This window comes from Anopheles gambiae, chromosome X (assembly GCF_943734735.2).
Source record: "Anopheles gambiae chromosome X, idAnoGambNW_F1_1, whole genome shotgun sequence".
Lineage (NCBI taxonomy): Eukaryota > Metazoa > Arthropoda > Insecta > Diptera > Culicidae > Anopheles > Anopheles gambiae.
In genome coordinates, this window is record NC_064600.1 from 633,920 (window position 1) to 654,010 (window position 20,091).

General features: G+C 54.0%; 2 protein-coding genes across 10 annotated transcripts in view; both read left to right on the top strand.

The window, feature by feature from the left end:
• LOC1272234 (serine/threonine-protein kinase tousled-like 1) overlaps window positions 1–14,532 on the top strand; it is a 75,612-nt gene extending 61,080 nt beyond the window's left edge. For 7 of the 9 annotated variants that reach the window (XM_061652828.1, XM_061652834.1, XM_061652820.1 and 4 more), the window contains 7 exons: window positions 1,852–4,724; window positions 4,851–5,346; window positions 5,440–5,618; window positions 5,709–5,901; window positions 5,995–6,200; window positions 6,612–6,831; window positions 6,927–14,532. In XM_061652828.1, the coding sequence (XP_061508812.1) occupies window positions 1,852–4,724; window positions 4,851–5,346; window positions 5,440–5,618; window positions 5,709–5,901; window positions 5,995–6,200; window positions 6,612–6,831; window positions 6,927–7,250 (4,491 nt within the window). In that variant the 3' untranslated portion in view covers window positions 7,251–14,532. Of the gene's footprint in view, window positions 1–32; window positions 471–1,851; window positions 4,725–4,850; window positions 5,347–5,439; window positions 5,619–5,708; window positions 5,902–5,994; window positions 6,201–6,611; window positions 6,832–6,924 lie in introns of those variants that run through there. The other 2 variants (XM_061652844.1, XM_061652810.1) reach the window with 2 other exon arrangements.
• A 3,143-nt stretch (window positions 14,533–17,675) lies between these two features.
• LOC1272231 (thioredoxin domain-containing protein 5 homolog) lies at window positions 17,676–19,772 on the top strand. Its single transcript, XM_311114.6, has 2 exons — window positions 17,676–18,190; window positions 18,393–19,772. The coding sequence occupies exons 1-2, from the start codon at window positions 18,027–18,029 to the stop codon at window positions 19,501–19,503; spliced, it is 1,275 nt and encodes a 424-aa protein (XP_311114.5). The 5' UTR covers window positions 17,676–18,026; the 3' UTR covers window positions 19,504–19,772.
• The last annotated feature ends 319 nt before the right edge of the window (window positions 19,773–20,091 follow it).

Sequence of the window (20,091 nt, forward strand, 5' to 3'; positions counted from 1 at the left end):
TAGAAAAGTGTTTGAAATTGTTTCGCCTGTTCTGTGTGTGTGCGTGCGTGCGCTGCGCGCGCGTGTGTGTGTGTTTATGTTGGTTTTCGGAGAAAAGGGAAACAGATGGTAGAGAGAGAGAGAATGTGGGGGAGAGAGAGAAAGAGAGAGTGAGAAATAGAAAGAGAGAATGTGTGGGGAGAGAGAGAGAGTGAGAGAGCGAGTGAGCAAGAGAGCAAGAGGGCCAGACTTGGCAGAAAAAGAATAGAAAATAAAAACAAGAAGACATGGCAAGGGTACGATGCTTTGCGAATCAGAGCGCGCGGAGCTGTGTGACGAGCGAGAGAGTAGCGTGAGTCCTTTTCGGGCGCTCACTGGTTCTGCAAAACTGTCAGTTGGGTTTGTTTCCGTAGGGGGGTGGGGGGAAGATGTGTGTTTGCTAGCACTGAATCGGTGCGATGGAGGTCGTGTGCGGGAGGAGCCCTTCAGGGGTGAGTGCACGGTACTGTGTGTTTATTTGTGTGTTGCGTTTGCGGCCGTACAGCTCCTAGCGTGTGCTCGATGGCACTCACATTTGCGGATAATGTATATAGGGTGTGTGTGTGTGTGTGTGTGTGGATCGATCGAGTGCGATAACTTTTCACTTCGCTTTCCGTGAGGATGTTCTCGTTCGCTTTGTTGTTGTGTTGTGTTGTTGGTCGTAAGCTGTCAAACTAATTGCTGCTTCGGTAGCGTTCGCGCGCGCGCTTGTGTGTATAAAGATGCAGTCACACAAGACGGAATAGCTTTTCTGCCGTCTCATTTCAATGGAGAACTCCAGCACTCTCAGTTTGCCGATCGCTATCCGGCCGCCATGATGTGAACGCCTGTTTCCTTGTTGTTTTTTTTTTTGTTGTTTCGACTCACGGTCGATCGAAATAAATCCATAATCGCATAACCGTGTGTCACAACACTCCCCTCTTGCCCCGAGTCCCTCTGCCGAACCAGTGGGGAAACTACGGAACGGTGTGTTGTGCATGTTCTGCTGCTTTAGCCTACTCCCAACGGCTTCCCTGCACATGCACACGTGTGTTGGTCTAATTTCTCTTCATCATTTATTTTTACCACCGTTTGTATACGTATATGTTGGTGTGTATGTGTGTGTGCAATGTTTCTTTTTTTTTAATTGTTGTTTGTACATGTTAAGAGAAGATCGATTTCGTAACGACTTCAAGTTCTACTCCTAAGGCTACTGTTGTATTTGTTTTACAATCTAGGGGAACACGTGGAAAAATGAACATCCAAGCTCTACAGTTGACATGTTCAATGGAATCATTCGAACAGTACTAACAAAGCATTGAATTAAAATGAGTTTAATATTACAGTTTTTTTTTCGTCTGAATTTGAAATGATTTATTACGATAGCGATATCGCCCTTAATGAAAGTTCTACTGCATTTATTACAATTCTTTCTATGTTTGGGTATTTAGTTTATCAATGCTTGTTACTCAATAGAAACAAATAAAGAATGTGTAATTTCTCTATTTCCTTCTTCTGCGATACGAAAAGTGTTGAACGTTGAGTGGAATCGTTTTCATGCCCGTAGCATGATCCTATTGCTCCGGCTTCCTCTTTCGACTACCGTTCGCACGCATCCTGGCATGCACACATATACACAAACACACACACTAGTGCACGTAACCGTTCGTGCGCCAGGGACACCTCCATTGGGATAAATGGTCGCGCGGGCCACGCAGCGAGGGAGGGAGTTCATCGAAGCAGCCCTCTTTCCTTCCTCTTCATGATTTTGCTCTTCTAACGTTCTCGATCGTGTTTTCTCTTTCTCTCCTATGTTCCTGTCCTGCCCTGCAAATGGCGCTTCCGCCAAAGCAGATGTCGGCCGGTACGCAGCTGCAGATGGCACCACAAACAACAATAGTACAACAAGTTGGCCAAGTCGACCAAACTGCATCACACCATCACCATACGTCGCATCATCTCCAGCAGCAGCAGCAGCAGCAGCAGCAACAGCAGCAACAATCGCATCATCATCATCCGCAGCACTTTAACAGTGGCAATCAGCAGCAGCATCATCAGCAGCACCAGCAAGTGGCAACGGTGCTGAGCTCGCACCAGCAGCAACAGCAGCAGACGTCGGCTGCCGCCGCGGCAGCAATTGCCGTTGTCCTGGGCGGTGGCGGCAGCGGTAACGGCGGCGGCGGCGGTGCGGGCGGTGGTGGTGGAGCAGCAGCAGCAGCAGCAGCAGCAGCAGCGGGCAGCAATAACGGCGGTACGGCGACGGGCAGCAGCAGTGCCAAGAGCAGTAGCGGCTCCCTGGCGGACGCGGCCCAGCCGACGACAACCACGACGACGACGACGGCCGGGGTGGCGGTAGCGACAGCCGGCGGCACGACGACGCCCGCCCTGCATCCTCCCATCCCCGTCGGTAGCGGACTGCAGCAGCAGCATCACGCCCATCACACACACCATCACCACCACCAGCAGCAGCAGCAGCAGCAGCAGCAGCAACACCATCAGAACAACAACAAGGATCAGGACTCGAACATGAGCACCGGCTCGTCCCACAGCGATAAGGAGCAGGACGCGATCATGATGAGTGCGGTGGCGGCCGGGCTGGCCATCGGGTCGACGCCCCCCTCGGAGAAGGTGTCGCGGGCGGCGTCCGAGCGCAAGCGCAAGCGGAAGGCGCCGGACGACAATGGCGGCCCGGGCGGAGGCGGCGTCGGGGCGGGAGCGGGAGGCGGAGGTCATTTTCGTGATAGTAGAGATAATATAAAGGGTCTGCGGCTGACGCTGCCGCCCCTCAGTGATAATAAGAAGATAAACGATTATTTTTCTAAACACCCGGGGCTGCCGGCCGCCGCGTCGTCCCCCCGCGTGTCCAGTAGCACTAATAGCCCGTTAGTCGGTGGCATCACCACCACGATCACCGCGGTCGGCAGCGGGGGCAGTGGTAGCAGTGCCGCCTCAGCCGCCGCCGCCGCCGCCGCTGGCAACACTGCCGGCGGCAGCAACAGTAGCGCGTTAGGAGCAATATCCAATAATTCGCCGCACGTGGATCCCGGGGGTGGCGGCGGGACGACCGGCAGCACCGCTGGCAGTGGTACCGGCCCTGCCCGCAAAAGCCCCAACCCGCAGTATCCCATGTACCCCCCTAGTCCACAGACGACGCCGCTGCTGCCGGTGGGCAGCAATGGCAACAACAACAACAACAACAACAACGGCCACAATGCCGGCGGCGCTGGTGCCGCGTCGGACCTGTTCACCACCGGCGGCAGCAGTCGAACGCAGCGGCAGCAGCAGCAGCAGGCGGCGGCGGCGGCGGCAGCGGCGGCTGCGGCGGCCAATGCGGCCGTCTCGTCCGCGCCCTCCTCGCCGTCGGTGGGCAACAACCCGGCCAGTGGCAACAACGCTTCCGTACTAGTTCCTCCATCCGTCTCGACCGCCATGTCGGCGGCGGCGGCGGCGGCCGCGGCAGTCGAGGCGGCGAAACAGGCGGCCGCCACCTCCACCCCGTCGGCGACGACGGTCCTGTCGCCCATCATAACGCCGCTGGTCAGCACGGCGGTGGTCAGCACGACCGGCACGGCCGGCTCGGGCGTCTCGCTGCAGCAGCAGCAGCAGCAGTACCAGTCGGGTATCGTGCTCGTGCCCAGCAACAACAGTACCACCTCGTCGCTCATGCACCAGAAGCCAACGGCAGCGTCGGCCGGTCAGCAGAAGCAGCAAACCGGCGGCGGACAGCAGCAACCGGCGTCCGCCGGCTCGACGCAGCAGCGAGATTCTCAGGCCCAAACGCAGCAGTCGGCCGGTGGGGCGACGAACAACCACCAGCTGGCGTGCAACGCCTCCACGCCGGGAACGGGGACGACGGCGCCGAGCAACTGCAATGCGGCGGGGGCCGCCACCGCCGACCACCACCATCAGCGCGTGACGCTCGTGTCGTGCAACACGAGCAGCAACAGCAGCAGCAATGGCGGGGCCGCCGTCGCCGTCGCCGCGACCGGGTCGACCACGCCCAGCGGCGGCGACCTGACGAGCAGCGGGATCGGCAGCACCAACGTGCCGCTGACCACGACCACCGCGGCCACCTCGACGACGAGCAACAACAGCAGCATCGGGGCCGGCGCCCAGAACAGCAATTCCATACTCCAGCTACCGGGCGGTGCGGTAGTCACCACCACCAAGTCAATTGGGCAGAAGCTGCAGCAGCATCAGGCAACCACCACCTCCTCCTCCTCCTCCACCAACACGACCGGCGGGCAGCAGAGCGACAGCAGTAGCAACAATGGCGGCAACTTTGGCAGCAGCAAGTTCGGCCAGCAGCAGCAGCAGCAGCAGCCGGGCGGCGCATCCGCCTCGACCGGCACGGCCCCGACCACGCCGACCACGCTGATGCTGACCAAGTTCGTGCAGACCGACCTGACGCAGGCGGACATTACCGAGCGGGACCACGACTTCGAGAGCAGCCGGACGCGGGTGGACGAGCTGTCCCGGCTGTCGGACGAGCAGAAGTGCCAGCTGAGCGTGCACCAGAAGGCGATCGAGCAGCACAAGAGCCAGATCAGCAAGTGCGTCGAGGTGGTGAAGAAGCTGCTCAAGCAGAAGAGCAACATCGAGAAGAAGGAGGCGCGCCAGAAGTGCATGCAGAACCGGTTGCGGCTCGGGCAGTTTGTGACGCAGCGGGTTGGCGCCACCTTCCAGGAGAACTGGACGGACGGGTACGCGTTTCAGGAGCTGGCCAAGTAAGTACACATGCTGCGGTGAACCCACTCCCGGCAAAAAAAAAAAAAACGCAAAAAGGAGAGTAGTGTCATTAACCAGCTTGCTTTGTTTGTTTTGTCTTCCCTTCTCAACCTCCAATCGTGCAGACGCCAGGAGGAGATCACTGCCGAGCGGGAGGAGATCGACCGGCAGAAGAAGCTGCTGATGAAGAAGCGGCCCACGAACAGCGAGGGCGGCCGCAAGCGCAACAACTCGTCGGCGACGGGCGGTGGTGCGGGCGGGACGGGCGGGGCCGGCGATCGGGGCGGCACCGGGCCGGGCAGTGCGGGCGTCGGTACCGGCGCCGTCGTGGCGATGGGCAGCGGCGGCGTGGTAGGTGCCAGCGCGGGCAGCGTCGGCAGCGGGGGCGGCGGGTCGGCGCTGCACAACGGCAACGACAGCACGTTCCTGAAGCCGGACCCGGTCGTCAGCAGCAGCAGCACGTTCACGCTGCAGGAGTACTACGAGTGCGACGAGATACTGAAGCTGCGCCAGAGCGCGCTGAAGAAGGAGGACGCCGACCTGCAGCTCGAGATGGAGAAGCTCGAGCGGGAGCGGAATCTGCACATCCGCGAGCTGAAGCGGATACACAACGAGGATCAGGTGGGTTGGGTGTACGGGGAGACGTTCCGCAGGGTGGTGCAGCGTGTTGGTGTGCTAACGTTGGTGTGCCTCTCCTTGCTTTCTTCACAACAGTCACGCTTCAACAATCACCCGGTGCTGAACGATCGGTACCTGCTGCTGATGCTGCTCGGCAAGGGCGGCTTCTCCGAGGTGCACAAAGCGTTCGACCTGAAGGAGCAGCGGTACGTCGCGTGCAAGGTGCACCAGCTCAACAAAGACTGGAAGGAGGACAAGAAGGCGAACTACATCAAGTAAGTGGCGGTGTTGTTTGTTGGTTGGTTTGGTGAGCTTCAGCAGCAACACTACTAAAAATCCCGCGGCTCTCCCCCCCTCTTGCACAGGCATGCGCTCCGGGAGTACAACATCCACAAGGCGCTCGACCATCCGCGGGTGGTGAAGCTGTACGACGTGTTCGAGATCGATGCCAACTCGTTCTGCACCGTGCTGGAGTACTGCGATGGGCACGATCTGGACTTTTACCTGAAGCAGCACAAAACCATCCCGGAAAAGGAGGCACGGTCAATCATAATGCAGGTGCGTGCGTACGCGAGCAACAACCCGCTGGCCACCCAAAATCGCTTACTTATGCCGTTTTTGGTTATTGTTTTCCCATCTCGCTCCGTGCAGGTCGTGTCGGCGCTCAAGTATCTGAACGAGATCAAGCCGCCGATCATCCATTACGACCTGAAGCCGGGCAACATCCTGCTCACCGAGGGCAACGTGTGCGGTGAGATCAAAATTACCGACTTCGGTCTGTCGAAGGTGATGGACGAAGAGAACTATAACCCGGACCATGGTATGGACCTTACGTCACAAGGTGCTGGAACTTATTGGTGAGCAACGAAGCGCAGTGAGCCTCCTTCCCCCCCCCCAATGGCAAACCCCTCTCCCCTATTGTGTGGTGGTAGTAGTTTTCGGTAGACGACGAACCTTCTCTTTTGGATAGATTCGAATTAGCTCGTTCAACCGATCCGGTAGCATTGTTCTGCAGGTGTTGAACTAGTTTTAGATTCATCTACAAGTTGCAGTAAATGTGTAGCAGTGTTGAGGTAGAGGTGTATGTGTGTAATTGAAACAGCAAAGTAGTGAAAATAGCCCTCCAGTATTTGAGCTGTAGGCAAACTTGTTCGCAACACCCTCTGTGTAGTGTATGGCGGTGCAGCCTATTCCCTCCCCTTCCAAGTGCGCTAATTCTTGCTCCCATTTCTCTTCTCCTCTTTCCTGTATCGTGTGGCGGGCCCCAGGTATCTGCCGCCGGAGTGCTTCGTGGTCGGCAAGAATCCGCCGAAAATCTCGTCCAAGGTGGACGTGTGGAGCGTGGGCGTCATCTTTTACCAGTGTCTGTACGGCAAGAAGCCGTTCGGGCACAACCAGTCACAGGCGACGATCCTGGAGGAGAACACGATCCTCAAGGCGACCGAGGTGCAGTTCGCCAACAAGCCAACCGTGTCGAACGAGGCAAAGGTAGGTTTCGTTTCCGCTTTAATGTACTTCCCGGCGGCTAATGTCTCTCTCTTTCTCTCTCTCTCTCTCTCTCGCTCCCTGCTTATCTTGTAGAGCTTTATACGGGGGTGTCTCGCGTACCGGAAGGAGGACCGGATGGACGTGTTCGCGCTGGCCAAGCACGAGTATCTGCAGCCGCCCGTGTCGAAGCACAACCGGTCCTCCAATGCGCAGAATGCGCACGCCGGCGGCCAAAACAGCAGCAGCACCGGTACCGGTGCCGGTGGGGGTGGCGGCGGCGGCGGCGGCGGTGGCGGTGGATCGGGCGGATCGGGCGGGGCCGGCGGCAATCAGATCGGCCAGCAGACGTCCTTTTCCACCGGCATGTTCGGCAACATGAACCAGTCCAGCTCGTCTTAGCTATTTTTCCACCACAGTAGCGGTGTGAGCAGCAGCAGGAAGGGCGGTGGGACCGCCGGTCCCGCCCTCCCACCCGGTGTAGCGGTGGCGGCGGCGGCGGCCGCGACACCTTCCACCTCCCTCGTGTCGGGCGCCTCTTCGATCTCACCCTCGTCTCTGTCGGCGGTGGTCGCATCCACCACCCACACCAACAACAACAACAACAACAACAACAACAACAACAACAACAACAACAACACCACCACCACCACCACTACCAATACCACCGCTGCCACGGTCCCGTCTGTATGTGCTTCCGCCAGCCCGACCCACCTGTCCCCGGGCTCGACGCAACCGCCACCGAAGGCAAGGGGTGGTGGGGAGGGCAACCATCGATCGGTGCTGCTGGTGCCACCGGTTCCATCGGCACCGCCGGCACCGCAACCACCACCACCACCGCCACTGCCCCCGTCGTCGTCATCGTCGTCGTCCGCCATCGGTCGCGTGATGATGACAAACGGTGGCGGCGGCGGCGGCGGCGGCGACGCTATCCAGCAACCGCCGAACCGGACGAACGATCGCATCGTACTGATGACGGCGGCCGAATCGGCCGCCGCCGCACCACCGGCTGCCAGCTTTTTCAGCGTGCACGCCAAAAAAGGCATCATCATTCCGTCGCCCCTCGGCAGCCGCGCGGCGAACGGTCGGCGTCTGCTGCACGCCGCCGCCGAGGAGCTTGCGTCCAGCGTGGTGTCATCGTTCAACCACCAGGCAGCGGCGGCAGTGCCGACTCGGTGCGGCCGCAAAAGCATCATCATAAAGCAGCAGCAGCAGCAGCAGTCGCAGCCAGGCCATCCTCAGCTCAACCTCACCAATCAATCGCTCCTGCTGCGCCGTCAAACGAACGCGAACAAGCAACAGCAGCAGCAGCAGCAGCCGTTGTTACAGCTGCAACCGCTAGGCGACGAACCCCTGTCCAACCACTATCAGGTGGGCGGCGGCAACAGGAACGGTTGCAGCACTGCCAGCACCACCACCACCAGCGTTCTGCTGCAGTGCAACAGCATCAATCAACTCGCGGGGCTCGCCGTGGCGAAGGGGGTGGTGAAGCGCCAGCAGCATCTACTGCTGCTGCGGGGCGGCGGTGGGGCCAGCACGCCCAACAGCAGCAATATGTTACTGCCGCCAGCGACGCCACCGGTTCCCTCCTCGTCGCCACCGCCCTCCACCAGCTCGTCCTCGATTGTGGCGGCAGCGACGGCGGCAGCAGCGGCGGCCGCCGCCGCCCATGCCCTGCTCGCCGGCCGACGGCACTGGCGAACGGAATAACCGCCAGGCGCGCCAACTGGTGTGTGTGTGTGTGTGTGAGAGCGAGCTTAGATTTGTAGGACTGTTAGGAGAGCGACAAAAACACACATTCCCTCCCCCTTTTCACCCACCCGAACACAAACTCCAATTACAGATGCGACCCAGCGACCCAGCGAGATGGTAGGTGGCTGCCCGTCGCCTAGACTAGACTCTAACCCATTTGTAAATAGTTTCGTTTGCCCGGCGTGTGTGTGATGGTATCGCTTGGGGTCGGTGTTGGTGAGACTCACGCTTACTAGCTATCCTAACCCATTCTCGTTACAGCCGCGGCACGTTTTCGAATGTCGTTTCGAAGGGAGGGGGCACGGCCGTGAGCACGGTGAGCGACGATCCTGTGTCTCCCCATCCACCCCTCCTCCATCTCATAATCGCCTTTAAGTGCCAAAACCCCCGCCCTGACCCGCGTAGAGCTTTTAATTATACATATACACACACACGCACACATTATTATACCTTTCTCCGACTGCGCGAGCAATAGAATGTGTTGAGGAGTGTATTTTTTTTTTCTTTTTTCAATTTTTCATCCAAATGAGGTACCGTTCTTCGTGGAGCACGGCCTGTCTCTTGATTTGCCTTCTTTTTTTATTTTATTTTTATTAAACCGTCGTGTTTGTATCTTACACCCACAAGTGTTCCGGCAGTTGCGCAAAGTGCAGTTTGCCGCATTTAGTTTTTGTTCTACTTTTCCACTCCACACACACACACACACACGTTACTACGGTGTTGGTAATGTTAACGATAGCAGGGCATTGAGAAGGCGATAGTTTTGCATCGTTTTTTTTTAAGTGCGAGTGTGCGGGAGGTCCTCATGTAAAGCCGCAGCCGTTTTGTGCAGCTTTTTAAACATGTATTCCTTCTTTTTGTTGTATGTTTGTGTTGAACTAATATACCTTTCCCCCCCCGGCAAAGCAATAAGTTAGGCGAGATGCACTTTATTTTGTCTCGCTTTTGTTCCCGTTGACGCTGGTTGAAATGGGCGCGCGCGCGCGCATCGGAAGGAAACTCGACTGCACACGCGTATTTTTTTTTTTTTGTAGCGGTAGGATACGATCGTTGCCGTAGTAAGCTCACACAATATCAGTAACGGTTGGCGATAGGATAAGCGGGGTGGCGCGAACATACCAGCACATACACACGAACCCGCTCGGGGAATGACGACGGAATGACCGTATGAATCCGCCAATCCGCGGCAAGCAGTGTAGGCAAGCAGCAACGAACCTGTTGCTGGACTAGGGGTGGGGACGTCTCGGACACGTCTTTCGCTGCCGCAAAAGGGGGACGGTAGGATGCGGAACTGTTTTCCAGAAGTTAGGAAGAATTAATTTTAGCGTTTCGCGTATGAACGGAACGCACGCATGTGCGTGCAACACGGTTCATAGCACTGTGTACAGAAGCAGCGGGCGGTGTGCCGCAGGAGAAAGGTGTAGTTTTAAGTAATTAAATGTAACGACAAGTATCTACTCGGAATTAGGGTTTTTTTTTCTTCTTCTTCTTCTTTGTATAAATTGAAACGTGATTGAACCCCTCCCGAAGGGGCCGCCAACCTGTATCCTGTCCAATCCCTGCCTCCTTCCGCGATTCCCTTTCTTCATACACACACACACACACACACACACACACACACACCTTCTTTCTCACGCATCTCACCCCTCTACAAACTCCACTACTAAATTGTACAGATTTAAAATAGCAAAGCACAGTGGAGGTATGTAAGGAAACTCGAGGGAAAAGGGGGTGAATATTAGTTCCCTAGCAAAAGAGAAAGCGAGAAAGAAAAGGAAAGAGAGAGAGAGAGAGAGAGAAAGAGAGAGAGAGAGAGAGAGAGCGAGCGAGAGAGAGAGCGAGAGATAGCGATTTAACCTGCACGAGACATAATTTAAGCGCATGAGATAAAACAGTTTTTCGTTTATGCAACTTCTTTTTTTTTTTTTAATATTAAAATATAAATTCGTTTAATAGCAGCCCAGCAGGTTCATCATAATCTCTTGGGGGGGAGGTGGGGTAGGGAAGGGGAGTGCGCCTGATGTTTTAGTGTAGCGCGCCATTAGTCCGTACATTGCTTCCCACTGTTTGACGACGGCGACGGTGCCGTTGTTTCTTTGGCCCCTGCCCAGCCTAATGGTTAGCGTAACGTTAGCCGTGTGAGTGATTTAAACGCGTGACACGTTGCGTGCATTTCCAGCGTCCCTATACAAACGAGGGGGGGAGGGGGGGGGGTCACGAATTGCTAGGGTTGTCTTCATCGTCTCGGTCGAATGTGAAATTTTGTTTGCCGTTTTTTACGGTACGGTTTCTCCGTGATTGAAAAAAAAATCAAAAAACTCTTATCATCTTGCATGTCCAAGCCCGAGGGCTGTGTGGTGTTAACTACCAGCTGCTACATGCTTCCTACAAAAATACACGTACACACACACGCGCGCGCGCATACACAAACGTGACAAAAATTGAAGCAATTTTGATAACCGACAGAACAGAAAAAGCAAGCAGAGAGATAGAGAGAGAGAGAGAGAGGAAATAAACGCAAGAGCAATGTCATGAAGGGAGGGAAAAAACACACACACACAAGAATGTGTCCGCCAGTCCGAAAGTGGAAGTATGTTGTCCCACGAGCTTTAATCCATTTTGAACGACACGTTACGCTAAAACCACGAAAGCAATAGGAGTTAGAATTCCCTCGCTCACAGAGCTGCGCGTTTCATTTCCCCCTTTCTTGCGTTGCGCTGGTCGAATGGTTGGTTGAACGCTTGCTTGAAGGGCTTGCGCGCATATAGGGTAGCGACTAAGCGGCATTTATGATATGCGAACGCGGCTCAATAGAATAAAATAAGTTAGCAGCCGCCCTGCCTGGCCGTTGTTGCGTAGTTGCGTAGTTTGTTTTGCCTTACAGCGCGTACACTCGCTGGCGTGGTACGTAAACTATTGAACAGGCTGACCGCCACCTAGCGGCGAAGAATACGATATTTTGTTCATTTCAACTGCTCCACTGGTCAACTTTCGCTTTTCGGCCAGCAATAATCGGGCTAGATGTTTCGAAACATTGTTAAACACTACCACACACTCGAGAAACCGGTGCAGCGTGTGCGAAACCTCTGTTTGATAGCGAAATTAAAACGTTTTTTTTTTTTGTTTCATTTTATTTCCTTTTCTTTTCCCCTCTTTCACGTCTTGGCAACGTGGCTAGCTTGTCGTGTCTCGCTTGGCGCGCTCTAAACGTCGTCGAGCGGGGAGGGCGGTCTATTGGCAGCTTTAGCAAACAATGCAATGGAACCCCCCCTCCCCCCCCGCATACAGTGAGCTTAATATAGGCACGGGAAAATTACCTGTAAATTGAAGGGAAAAAAAATCTATTCATAGGGAAGGTGAAAAGAATGTTTTTTTTTTTTTTTTAGCCCGATTCATTTTCTTCTTAACGCAAAATCATGTTTCACGATCTCAACTCTATGCGTTAGGGGACTTTTGCTTTAAATATTTTTTTTTCTGCAGAAAGCGGTGTCATCTGCATCGCATTTCGGCATTGCTCATTCGTTGTTGGAGGGCTTTCCCGCTAGCCAAACGTGCAAACAGTAGAAACGCAAACACACACACGCGCGCGCGCGCGCACATTGACATTGTTTACTGTACCCATAAGCACGTGGCGGTTTAGGGGCGAAAGTGAAAATAAATAAGTAAAAGAAAACAACAACCAAATTACCACGACGCGCGTCAGCAGGCAAATGCGCGAAATGCAACATAATCACGTGTCACACCCACACCCACACACACACACACACACACATACATTTAAAATCAACAAGTAAAGGGCAATTCCCCTTGCGGGCGACCCGGGAGGGTGTGCTTAATCAAAGACGGAAACTTAAACGTACCAGAGCGGCAGGCTGGTAGAGGCTGCGTTAGTGTCAACAGGAGATTTATAAGGGGAAGCAAGTAACGAAAAGAAAATCCACACCACAGCACACCCAACAACAGCCTATTAACTATTGCGCGTAATCTTTTCTCAAAACAACACAACAACAACAACAACAACAACAACAAAAACAAAAACCTAAGCAAAAGAGGCGAACGCGAATGCGCAACGGGCAGAGCCGAACTGTAGGAAATAGAGGAATCACAACATGCTCACTTACCTTAGCGAATAAAGAAAGTATCAAACTTAGTGGTTACAATCAAATGCAAAAAAAAAATAACAACACACACACACACACAATAGTACATTCAATGTGGGAAGATTACACAACAACAAAAAGAAGTGAAAAAAAAACATATAAAAAAAATCTGAAACAAATTCAACCTGGCGAATACGTATGTGTGTGCGCGTGTACCAAGGGTCTGCAGGGCAAGTAGCGTAGTAAAAGAGAGAGAGAGAGAGAGAAAGAAGCAGGACACACGGAAGGAATATCTAGGAAAAATCGTTACCCAAAACCGGGCAAGATCGAAAAACACACACACAATGCCGCACTCTCACTAAAGGGCCAAAAACAAAAAAAAAACTGGTTAAGGCAGAGCAACTAGAGCAAGACTTAAGGAAAAACAAGTACCGCGAAGCGAGAAGAAACCCCCTCACATGGCCCCCACTGTAGGCAAATGGGGGGAAACACGCGTGGACGACTGGAATGAAGCAAACGATGATGCTATATAGCTAGGGAGATGCGTTTAGAGGGACGTTGCCGATGTTGGGGTAACGGGCCGGCACCGATCAGTAAGCCACTGCGCTTTTGCTCCAAACTGTTTTGCAATGCATCGGGCAAGAGAGCGAGGCACGGCTCTGGTGTAAAGAGATGACACAAAAACACACAGCACACACATGAACCCCCCTCGTAATGGTTTGCGGGCATCGTTGCAAGGGTGGAGAGCGCGTTAAGAAGGAAGGAAAAAGGGAAGACGCAGCGAGTTTTAAATGTGTATATTTAAATTGTCAAGACTAGCTGTGGGGGTACGAGAGCGGGAAGAGGAGCGCCTAAGCGCGGGTGACCGGCCGATTGGAATGCAAAAAAAAAAAAAAAAAAACGAAATAGGAAGTCAAAAAGGGGGGAAAGAAAAACCAACCAGGCTTAAGAAATTATGATAATGATAAATAAACTATTACTGTAGCAAAACCCGTACGGCGGGGAAACCGTGCGCAAAGCAAGGAGGGGGGGGGGGACCGTGAGTGGGGTAACTCGCCCCGTCTCGCCCCCCTCCCCGCTCACCCTTTTCTGTTCGGCACTAGGCAGTGTTAATGTTAACTCAGCTAAGTAAATACCGCGGTTCTGGATGGAGCGCGCGCGTGTGTGTGTGTGTGTATGCGCCCTATCCCCCCCGTTTCGTGGGGGATGGGAGTGGGGAGAGCAGTGGTTAGGTGACGGGGCGCTACTACACTACTCATCCCCGAAGGAAAGTTGTGCTGTGTTGGAATAATAATAATAATAACGAAAAAAAAGAAACAGAAACAAAGGCAAAAACCAGCACTTGCAGCAAAAAAAGGGACGAAGCCATGCGGATAACCAAGCCGCACAGTGCAGGGGAGGTAGGGCAGGAAAAGCAACAAAAATGCGTAAGAAAACTCAGCAAACAGCGAGGCGCGGTGTGAAAGCCGGCGAAAGGGGAAGAAGAGTGGGGAGACAGAAAGCGACAGAGAGATAAAACAACATTTAATAAATTTAAAGTAATAAATATTAAAAAATGGAAAAAAGAGAAGGAAACTATTGATTAGCTGAAGCAACAAACAAACAAACAAACAAACAAGCAGAGGAAAAAAATCACAGACAGATACGCCCGCTAGCGCGCAAGGAGAACACAGGAGAAGGGAGGCAAACGGAAAACAAGAGACACAGCGTGGGAGAAGCATGGAGAGCGAAAACAAGCGAATACAGATAAATAATTATAATAAATTATTTAAGATATGAAAAAATCTTCTATATGTAATATTAATTATTAAAAAATTGAAATAAAAAAAAATAAATATTTAAAAAATACCAATCCGCGCGAGAAAAAGGATAAAATTCTGTCGCAATAGAATGCATAACAAAAATCTAAACAACAAAAAAAACATGACTTTCAAATTTATTTGCCTGTGTGTCTGTGTTTATGTTGAGTTTGGATGATTTGTTTTTTTTTGTGCAGTAAGTTTGGCTAAAGTAGTTTTGCCTTCGATTGTGTACTTTTTGGAGTTTTGTTTTTTAATCACACGGCTGCAAAACAGCATTTTTTCTTTCTCTAAAACCAGCCAACAGAAAAATAAAAGAGCGGAAGGATGACGGGTGGAGTGTGTATCCTTTTTCTCTCTCTCTCTCTCGCCTTCTGCTGCCTTTGAGGGATGCTGCGACCAATCGAAACGCTTCTAGCGCGGACCAAAATACCAGGCATCGTAACTAGTGATAGGTAAAATTGGCAAAAATCCGGAGTCGACTCCGCTCCCACCTCGATAAATTCGGAATCGACTCCAGAGGGTAGGTCCGCGCTGCAATATCCGGAGTCGTTCGGAATCGTCTGGAGTCGTACGGAGTCGCCCGGAGTCGGAGTCATCCGGAGTCGTTCGGAGTCGTTCGGAGTCGTCCGGAGTCGCCCAGAGTCGCCCGGAGTCGGAGTCGTTTGGAGTCGTCCGGAGTCGTCCGGAGTCGTCCGAAGTCGTCCGGAGTCGTTCGGAGTCGTTCGGAGTCGGCGGAGTCGTTCGGAGTCGTCCGGAGTCGCCCGGAGTCGGAATCGTTCTGAGTCGTCCGGAGTCGTCCGGAGTCGTCCGAAGTCGTCCGGAGTCGTTCGGAGTCGTTCGTAGTCGTTCAGAGTCGTTCGGAGTCGTCCGGAGTCGTTCGGAGTCGTTCGGAGTCGTTCGGAGTCGCCCGGAGTCGGAGTCGTTCGGAGTCGTTCGGAGTCGTTCGGAGTCGTCCGGAGTCATTCGGAGTCGTCCGGAGTCGTCCGGAGTCGCCCAGAGTCGCCCGGAGTCGGAGTCGTTCGGAGTCGGCGGAGTCGTTCGGAGTCGTCCGGAGTCGCCCGGAGTCGGATTCGTCCGGAGTCGTTCGGAGTCGTCCGGAGTCGCCCGGAGTCGGAATCGTCCGGAGTCGTTCGGAGTCGTTCGGAGTCGTTCGGAGTCGTCCGGAGTCGCCCAGAGTCGCCCGGAGTCGGAGTCGTTCGGAGTCGTCCGGAGTCGACCGGAGTCGTCTGGAGTCGTCCGGAGTCGCCCGGAGTCGGAATCGTCCGGAGTCGTTCGGAGTCGTTCGGAGTCGTTTGGAATCATTCGGAGTCGTCCGGAGTCGCCCAGAGTCGCCCGGAGTCGGAGTCGTTCGGGGTCGTCCGGAGTCGCCCGGAGTCGGAATCGTCCGGAGTCGTTCGGAGTCGTTCGGAGTCGTTCGGAGTCGTCCAGAGTCGCCCAGAGTCGCCCGGAGTCGGAGTCGTTCGGAGTCGTCCGGAGTCGACCGGAGTCATCTGGAGTCGTCCGGAGTCGCCCGGAGTCGGAATCGTCCGGAGTCGTTCGGAGTCGTTCGGAGTCGTTTGGAATCATTCGGAGTCGTCCGGAGTCGCCCAGAGTCGCCCGGAGTCGGAGTCGTTCGGAGTCGTCCGGAGTCGCCCGGAGTCGGAATCGTCCGGAGTCGTTCGGAGTCGTTCGGAGTCGTTCAGAGTCGTTCGGAGTCGTCCGGAGTCGTTCGGAGTCGTTCGGAGTCGTTCGGAGTCGTCGACTCCGGACGACTCCGGTCGACTCCAGACGACTCCGGTCGACTCCGGACGACTCCGAACGACTCCGACTCCGGGCGGATCTAGTGGTTCCATTTTTCCGGAGTCGGAATCGAACTAACAATAGTCGGAGCCGGATCGGAGTCGTGGGTGCGCTCCATACAGCACATCACTAATCGTAACCAGGAGATCATCCAAATCAGGAGGTAGCTCTATCGATCCACACTCTCACCAATGTCTCGCCCTCACTAGTGGGAGAAGATACATATATATTCTCTTTTATCACATGCTCTCATCATACGAGAGGATAGATGACAGGCGGAGTGTGTATGCAATGCTGCGAAACACAGACACTGTTGCGTTGTCAAACCTTCGGCGCACCAGCAATTTTGACGTATCGAGAAACTGTGCCGCCTGTCACGACGCAATCGTTCAAGTGTCGCGCAGACCTGGGATGAACCGCTGGAAACCCCTGCATGAAAAGGAAGGCAATTAGAAATTGCTGGACGTTTTAGACAGCTTTCGCTTTTGCTCTTGCTCATGCAATGCTACAAAATGTCCCGTAAAAAAAATAAAACAGCAGCAATCACTTTTTTAATGCTTCCAACATTGTTTGTGTGGCATAATTGTAACATTTTTTATTACGTTTGTATGTGTGTGTGTGTGTGTGTTTTTTTTTACATATTTATTTGTATCCAATTATTGTTATTTTTTCATGATCATGATTGTTTTGTTTTGCTTTCCCCGTTGATTTGAAATGTGTTTTCGGTTATAAATGTGACCTTATCATAAGTTTGTGGTAAATATTATTTTTTTGCTGTGATTGTATTCTAGGAAACTGTATAGGCTGCAATCAATTGAAACCAAACTTCACCAATATCTTGGCCAACTGAGGCTACAACAAAAACGCTGACGTCAAATTAGTGCTTTAACCGGACATTTAAAGTTCCGAGAAAGGCGTTGACGTTGTACCGAGTTTTGAACGACCATCTTTACTGTATTGGATCCAGGCAGTACGGTAGTTTAGGGTCATTCCGATTGATTGAATGATACATGCCCTACACATACAGAATTTAGCTGGAATTTACTGTAAACAAATCGCCTTTTTTACGGTCAATTCAAGAAACAATAAAAACAAGTTTATTGCAATGGCTCTGAAAATGCAATGGTTGAAGGGTTTTACGATTCCAGCCTGAATTTTTATATAGAGTTTGGCAGGTAGCGGTTTGGTCAGATTAGCCCCGTGAATGATTGTTTTTTTTGCGACTGAAATGAAAATATTTTGTCAAGAAAGTTATTCAAATTTATTAATCATACTTGAACCCATTTTAAAGCGAAAAACGAAAAAAAAAACGGTTTAAATACATGCACATTTGACAGTCAAAATCGACACAACCCCTGCCATGGCACTCGCGGCGCTCACACGCAAACGCAACCGGTCGGCGGCCGCCTGTCAGTGGCCGCAAGCTGTCACAAAACGGGCCCCTGCCCCCTAGAGACCAGAGCTGACTGTGCAAGCGGAGGCTGTGGCAGTTGTGTGTTCCCTCCGCCTCCGACGTGTGTGTGTGTGTGTGTGTATGTGTGTGACACGATAAGCCCTTTTCCATCGGCAAAGCAAAGGCGGCCCCGCTGCAATCAAACGCACAGTCAAGTGTTTTTTAGTGAGATAAAACAGCCCCTGCAAAGCAAAGACAGTCCATCGGGCTAGCGACCCGGAGCGTTGGCAAGATAAGGAACAGACAGACCTAAAAGCAAGCACGGGACATATACACACACAGAGACACCTAGCACCCGGCGTGGAAAGCAAAATGGCCGGAATGCAGCGAACCATCGTCGGCCTAATGGTGGCGGCCGCCCTGCTGGCCACGCTGGCCAGCGGTCACGCGGACACGGCGAGCGTCCACCTGACGAAGGACAACTTCCAGTCGGAGCTCGAGGGCAGCAGCTACTTCGTCATGTTCTACGCCCCCTGGTAAGTGCCGGCACAGCCCCGCGGGAGACCCCGCCGGAGGTGATTTATTTTTAAAACCGGTTTTAATGGCGAGCTGCGAGCCGGGCGCTCTCGCGAAGAAGCAGCCCCTCATTTGTCTCTCTAACCGCTTTCTCATTGTCTCCTCATCCGCCCCCTCCCTCCCCCCCCCATCCTCCACCCCCTTTCTCGTCCTCCCGCGCAGGTGTGACTACTGCAAGAAGCTGGCACCGACCTGGGCCACCCTGGCGAAGGCCCGCAACGGCGACCCGGACGGGCTGGTCAAGATTGGGCGCGTCGACTGCACGACCGACGGGGATCTCTGCACGCAGCACGACGTCACCGGCTACCCGATGCTGAAGCTGTTCCGCAAGGATGGTGGCGCGGACGGCGCCACCAAGTACCGTGGGGCGCGCGATCTCGCCCAGTTCAACGCGTTCCTGGACGAGCAGCTGGCACCGGCGGCGGGCGACGGCCCGGCCAAGGGCGCCGACCGGGACGGCGAGGACGGTGCGCAGGAGGATGGCGGGCAGGCGGACGCCCCGCCCGCCCCGGTCTCGCCGCTGACCGAGCTGACCGAGGACACGTTCGCGAAGCACGTCTCGAGCGGCAAGCACTTCGTCAAGTTCTACGCGCCCTGGTGCGGCCACTGCACCAAGCTCGCGCCGACCTGGGAGGAGCTGGCCCGCAGCCTCGAGCACGAGCGGGACATCCGCGTGTCCAAGATCGACTGCACGCAGTACCGGCCGATCTGTACCGACTTCGAGGTGAAGGGCTACCCGACGCTGCTGTGGATCGAGGACGGCAAGAAGATCGAGAAGTACACGGGGCCGCGCACGCACACCGACCTGAAGCAGTACGTGGCGCGGATGGCCGGCGGGCTGAAGGAGGACGGCGCCCAGGGCGCCGAGCCGAAGGGCGAGGGCACGCTGGAGGGTGGGGCCGAGCGGGACGACAACCGGTCGGTGGTGGTGCAGCTGTCCGAGGGCGACTTCGCGCACGCGATCGCGAAGGGCGTGACGGTGGTGAAGTTCTACGCGCCCTGGTGCGGGCACTGCATGCGGCTCGCGCCGACCTGGGAGCAGCTGGCGGAGAAGCTGACCGCCCGGGACGGGGTGACGATCGCGAAGGTGGACTGCACGGTCGACGCGAACAAGGAGCTGTGCGGCGAGCAGGAGGTGAACGGGTATCCGACCGTCTTCCTGTACCGCGACGGCGAGAAGGTGACCGAGTACTTCGGGCACCGGTCGCTCGACGATCTGCACGAGTTCGTGATGCAGCATCTGCAGGACAATGGGCCGCACGATGAGCTGTAAAAGACAGAGAGAGAGAGAGAAAGAGAGAGAGAGAGAAGTAGAGGGAAAGGTTCTATCCGATTCCGATGTTCCGATGCATTTACTTCGTCGTAGCGGAGTTTGCAGGGGCAGTGGGTCCGTCTTTTATTTTTTAAACCGATAAAGACACGAATGTGTACGTGTTTGTGTGTGCGTGTGTGTGAGTGTACGTCAGATAATGGTCTATCACTTCGTTAAACTTCAATAAAGGCGTGCTGTCCCTTAGTGAGCGTCGCTCGGGGTAATGATAATTAATTTTGGGTAACAATTGCTTTTAAAAAAAACATCCCAAACAAAAAGCCCACAGATACTTTACTACTTGCCCGGTTTAATTTCATCAATAACATTCCTGTTTTTGTGTACTAGTTCTCTCTAACCCTGTATAAAGTTGTACAGTATAACATTCATATCGTATTATGAAGAAATAGTTGTCCCCATTTACGCTCAAGCAGCTGCTCCAGACACAGAGACAACCCTGCATTATGGAAACAGCGCCATCTAGATGTCAGTATTGTACGGATTCAATATTGCAGGGGTTGGCACCCGATCTGAAGCTGTTGATTCATTTTT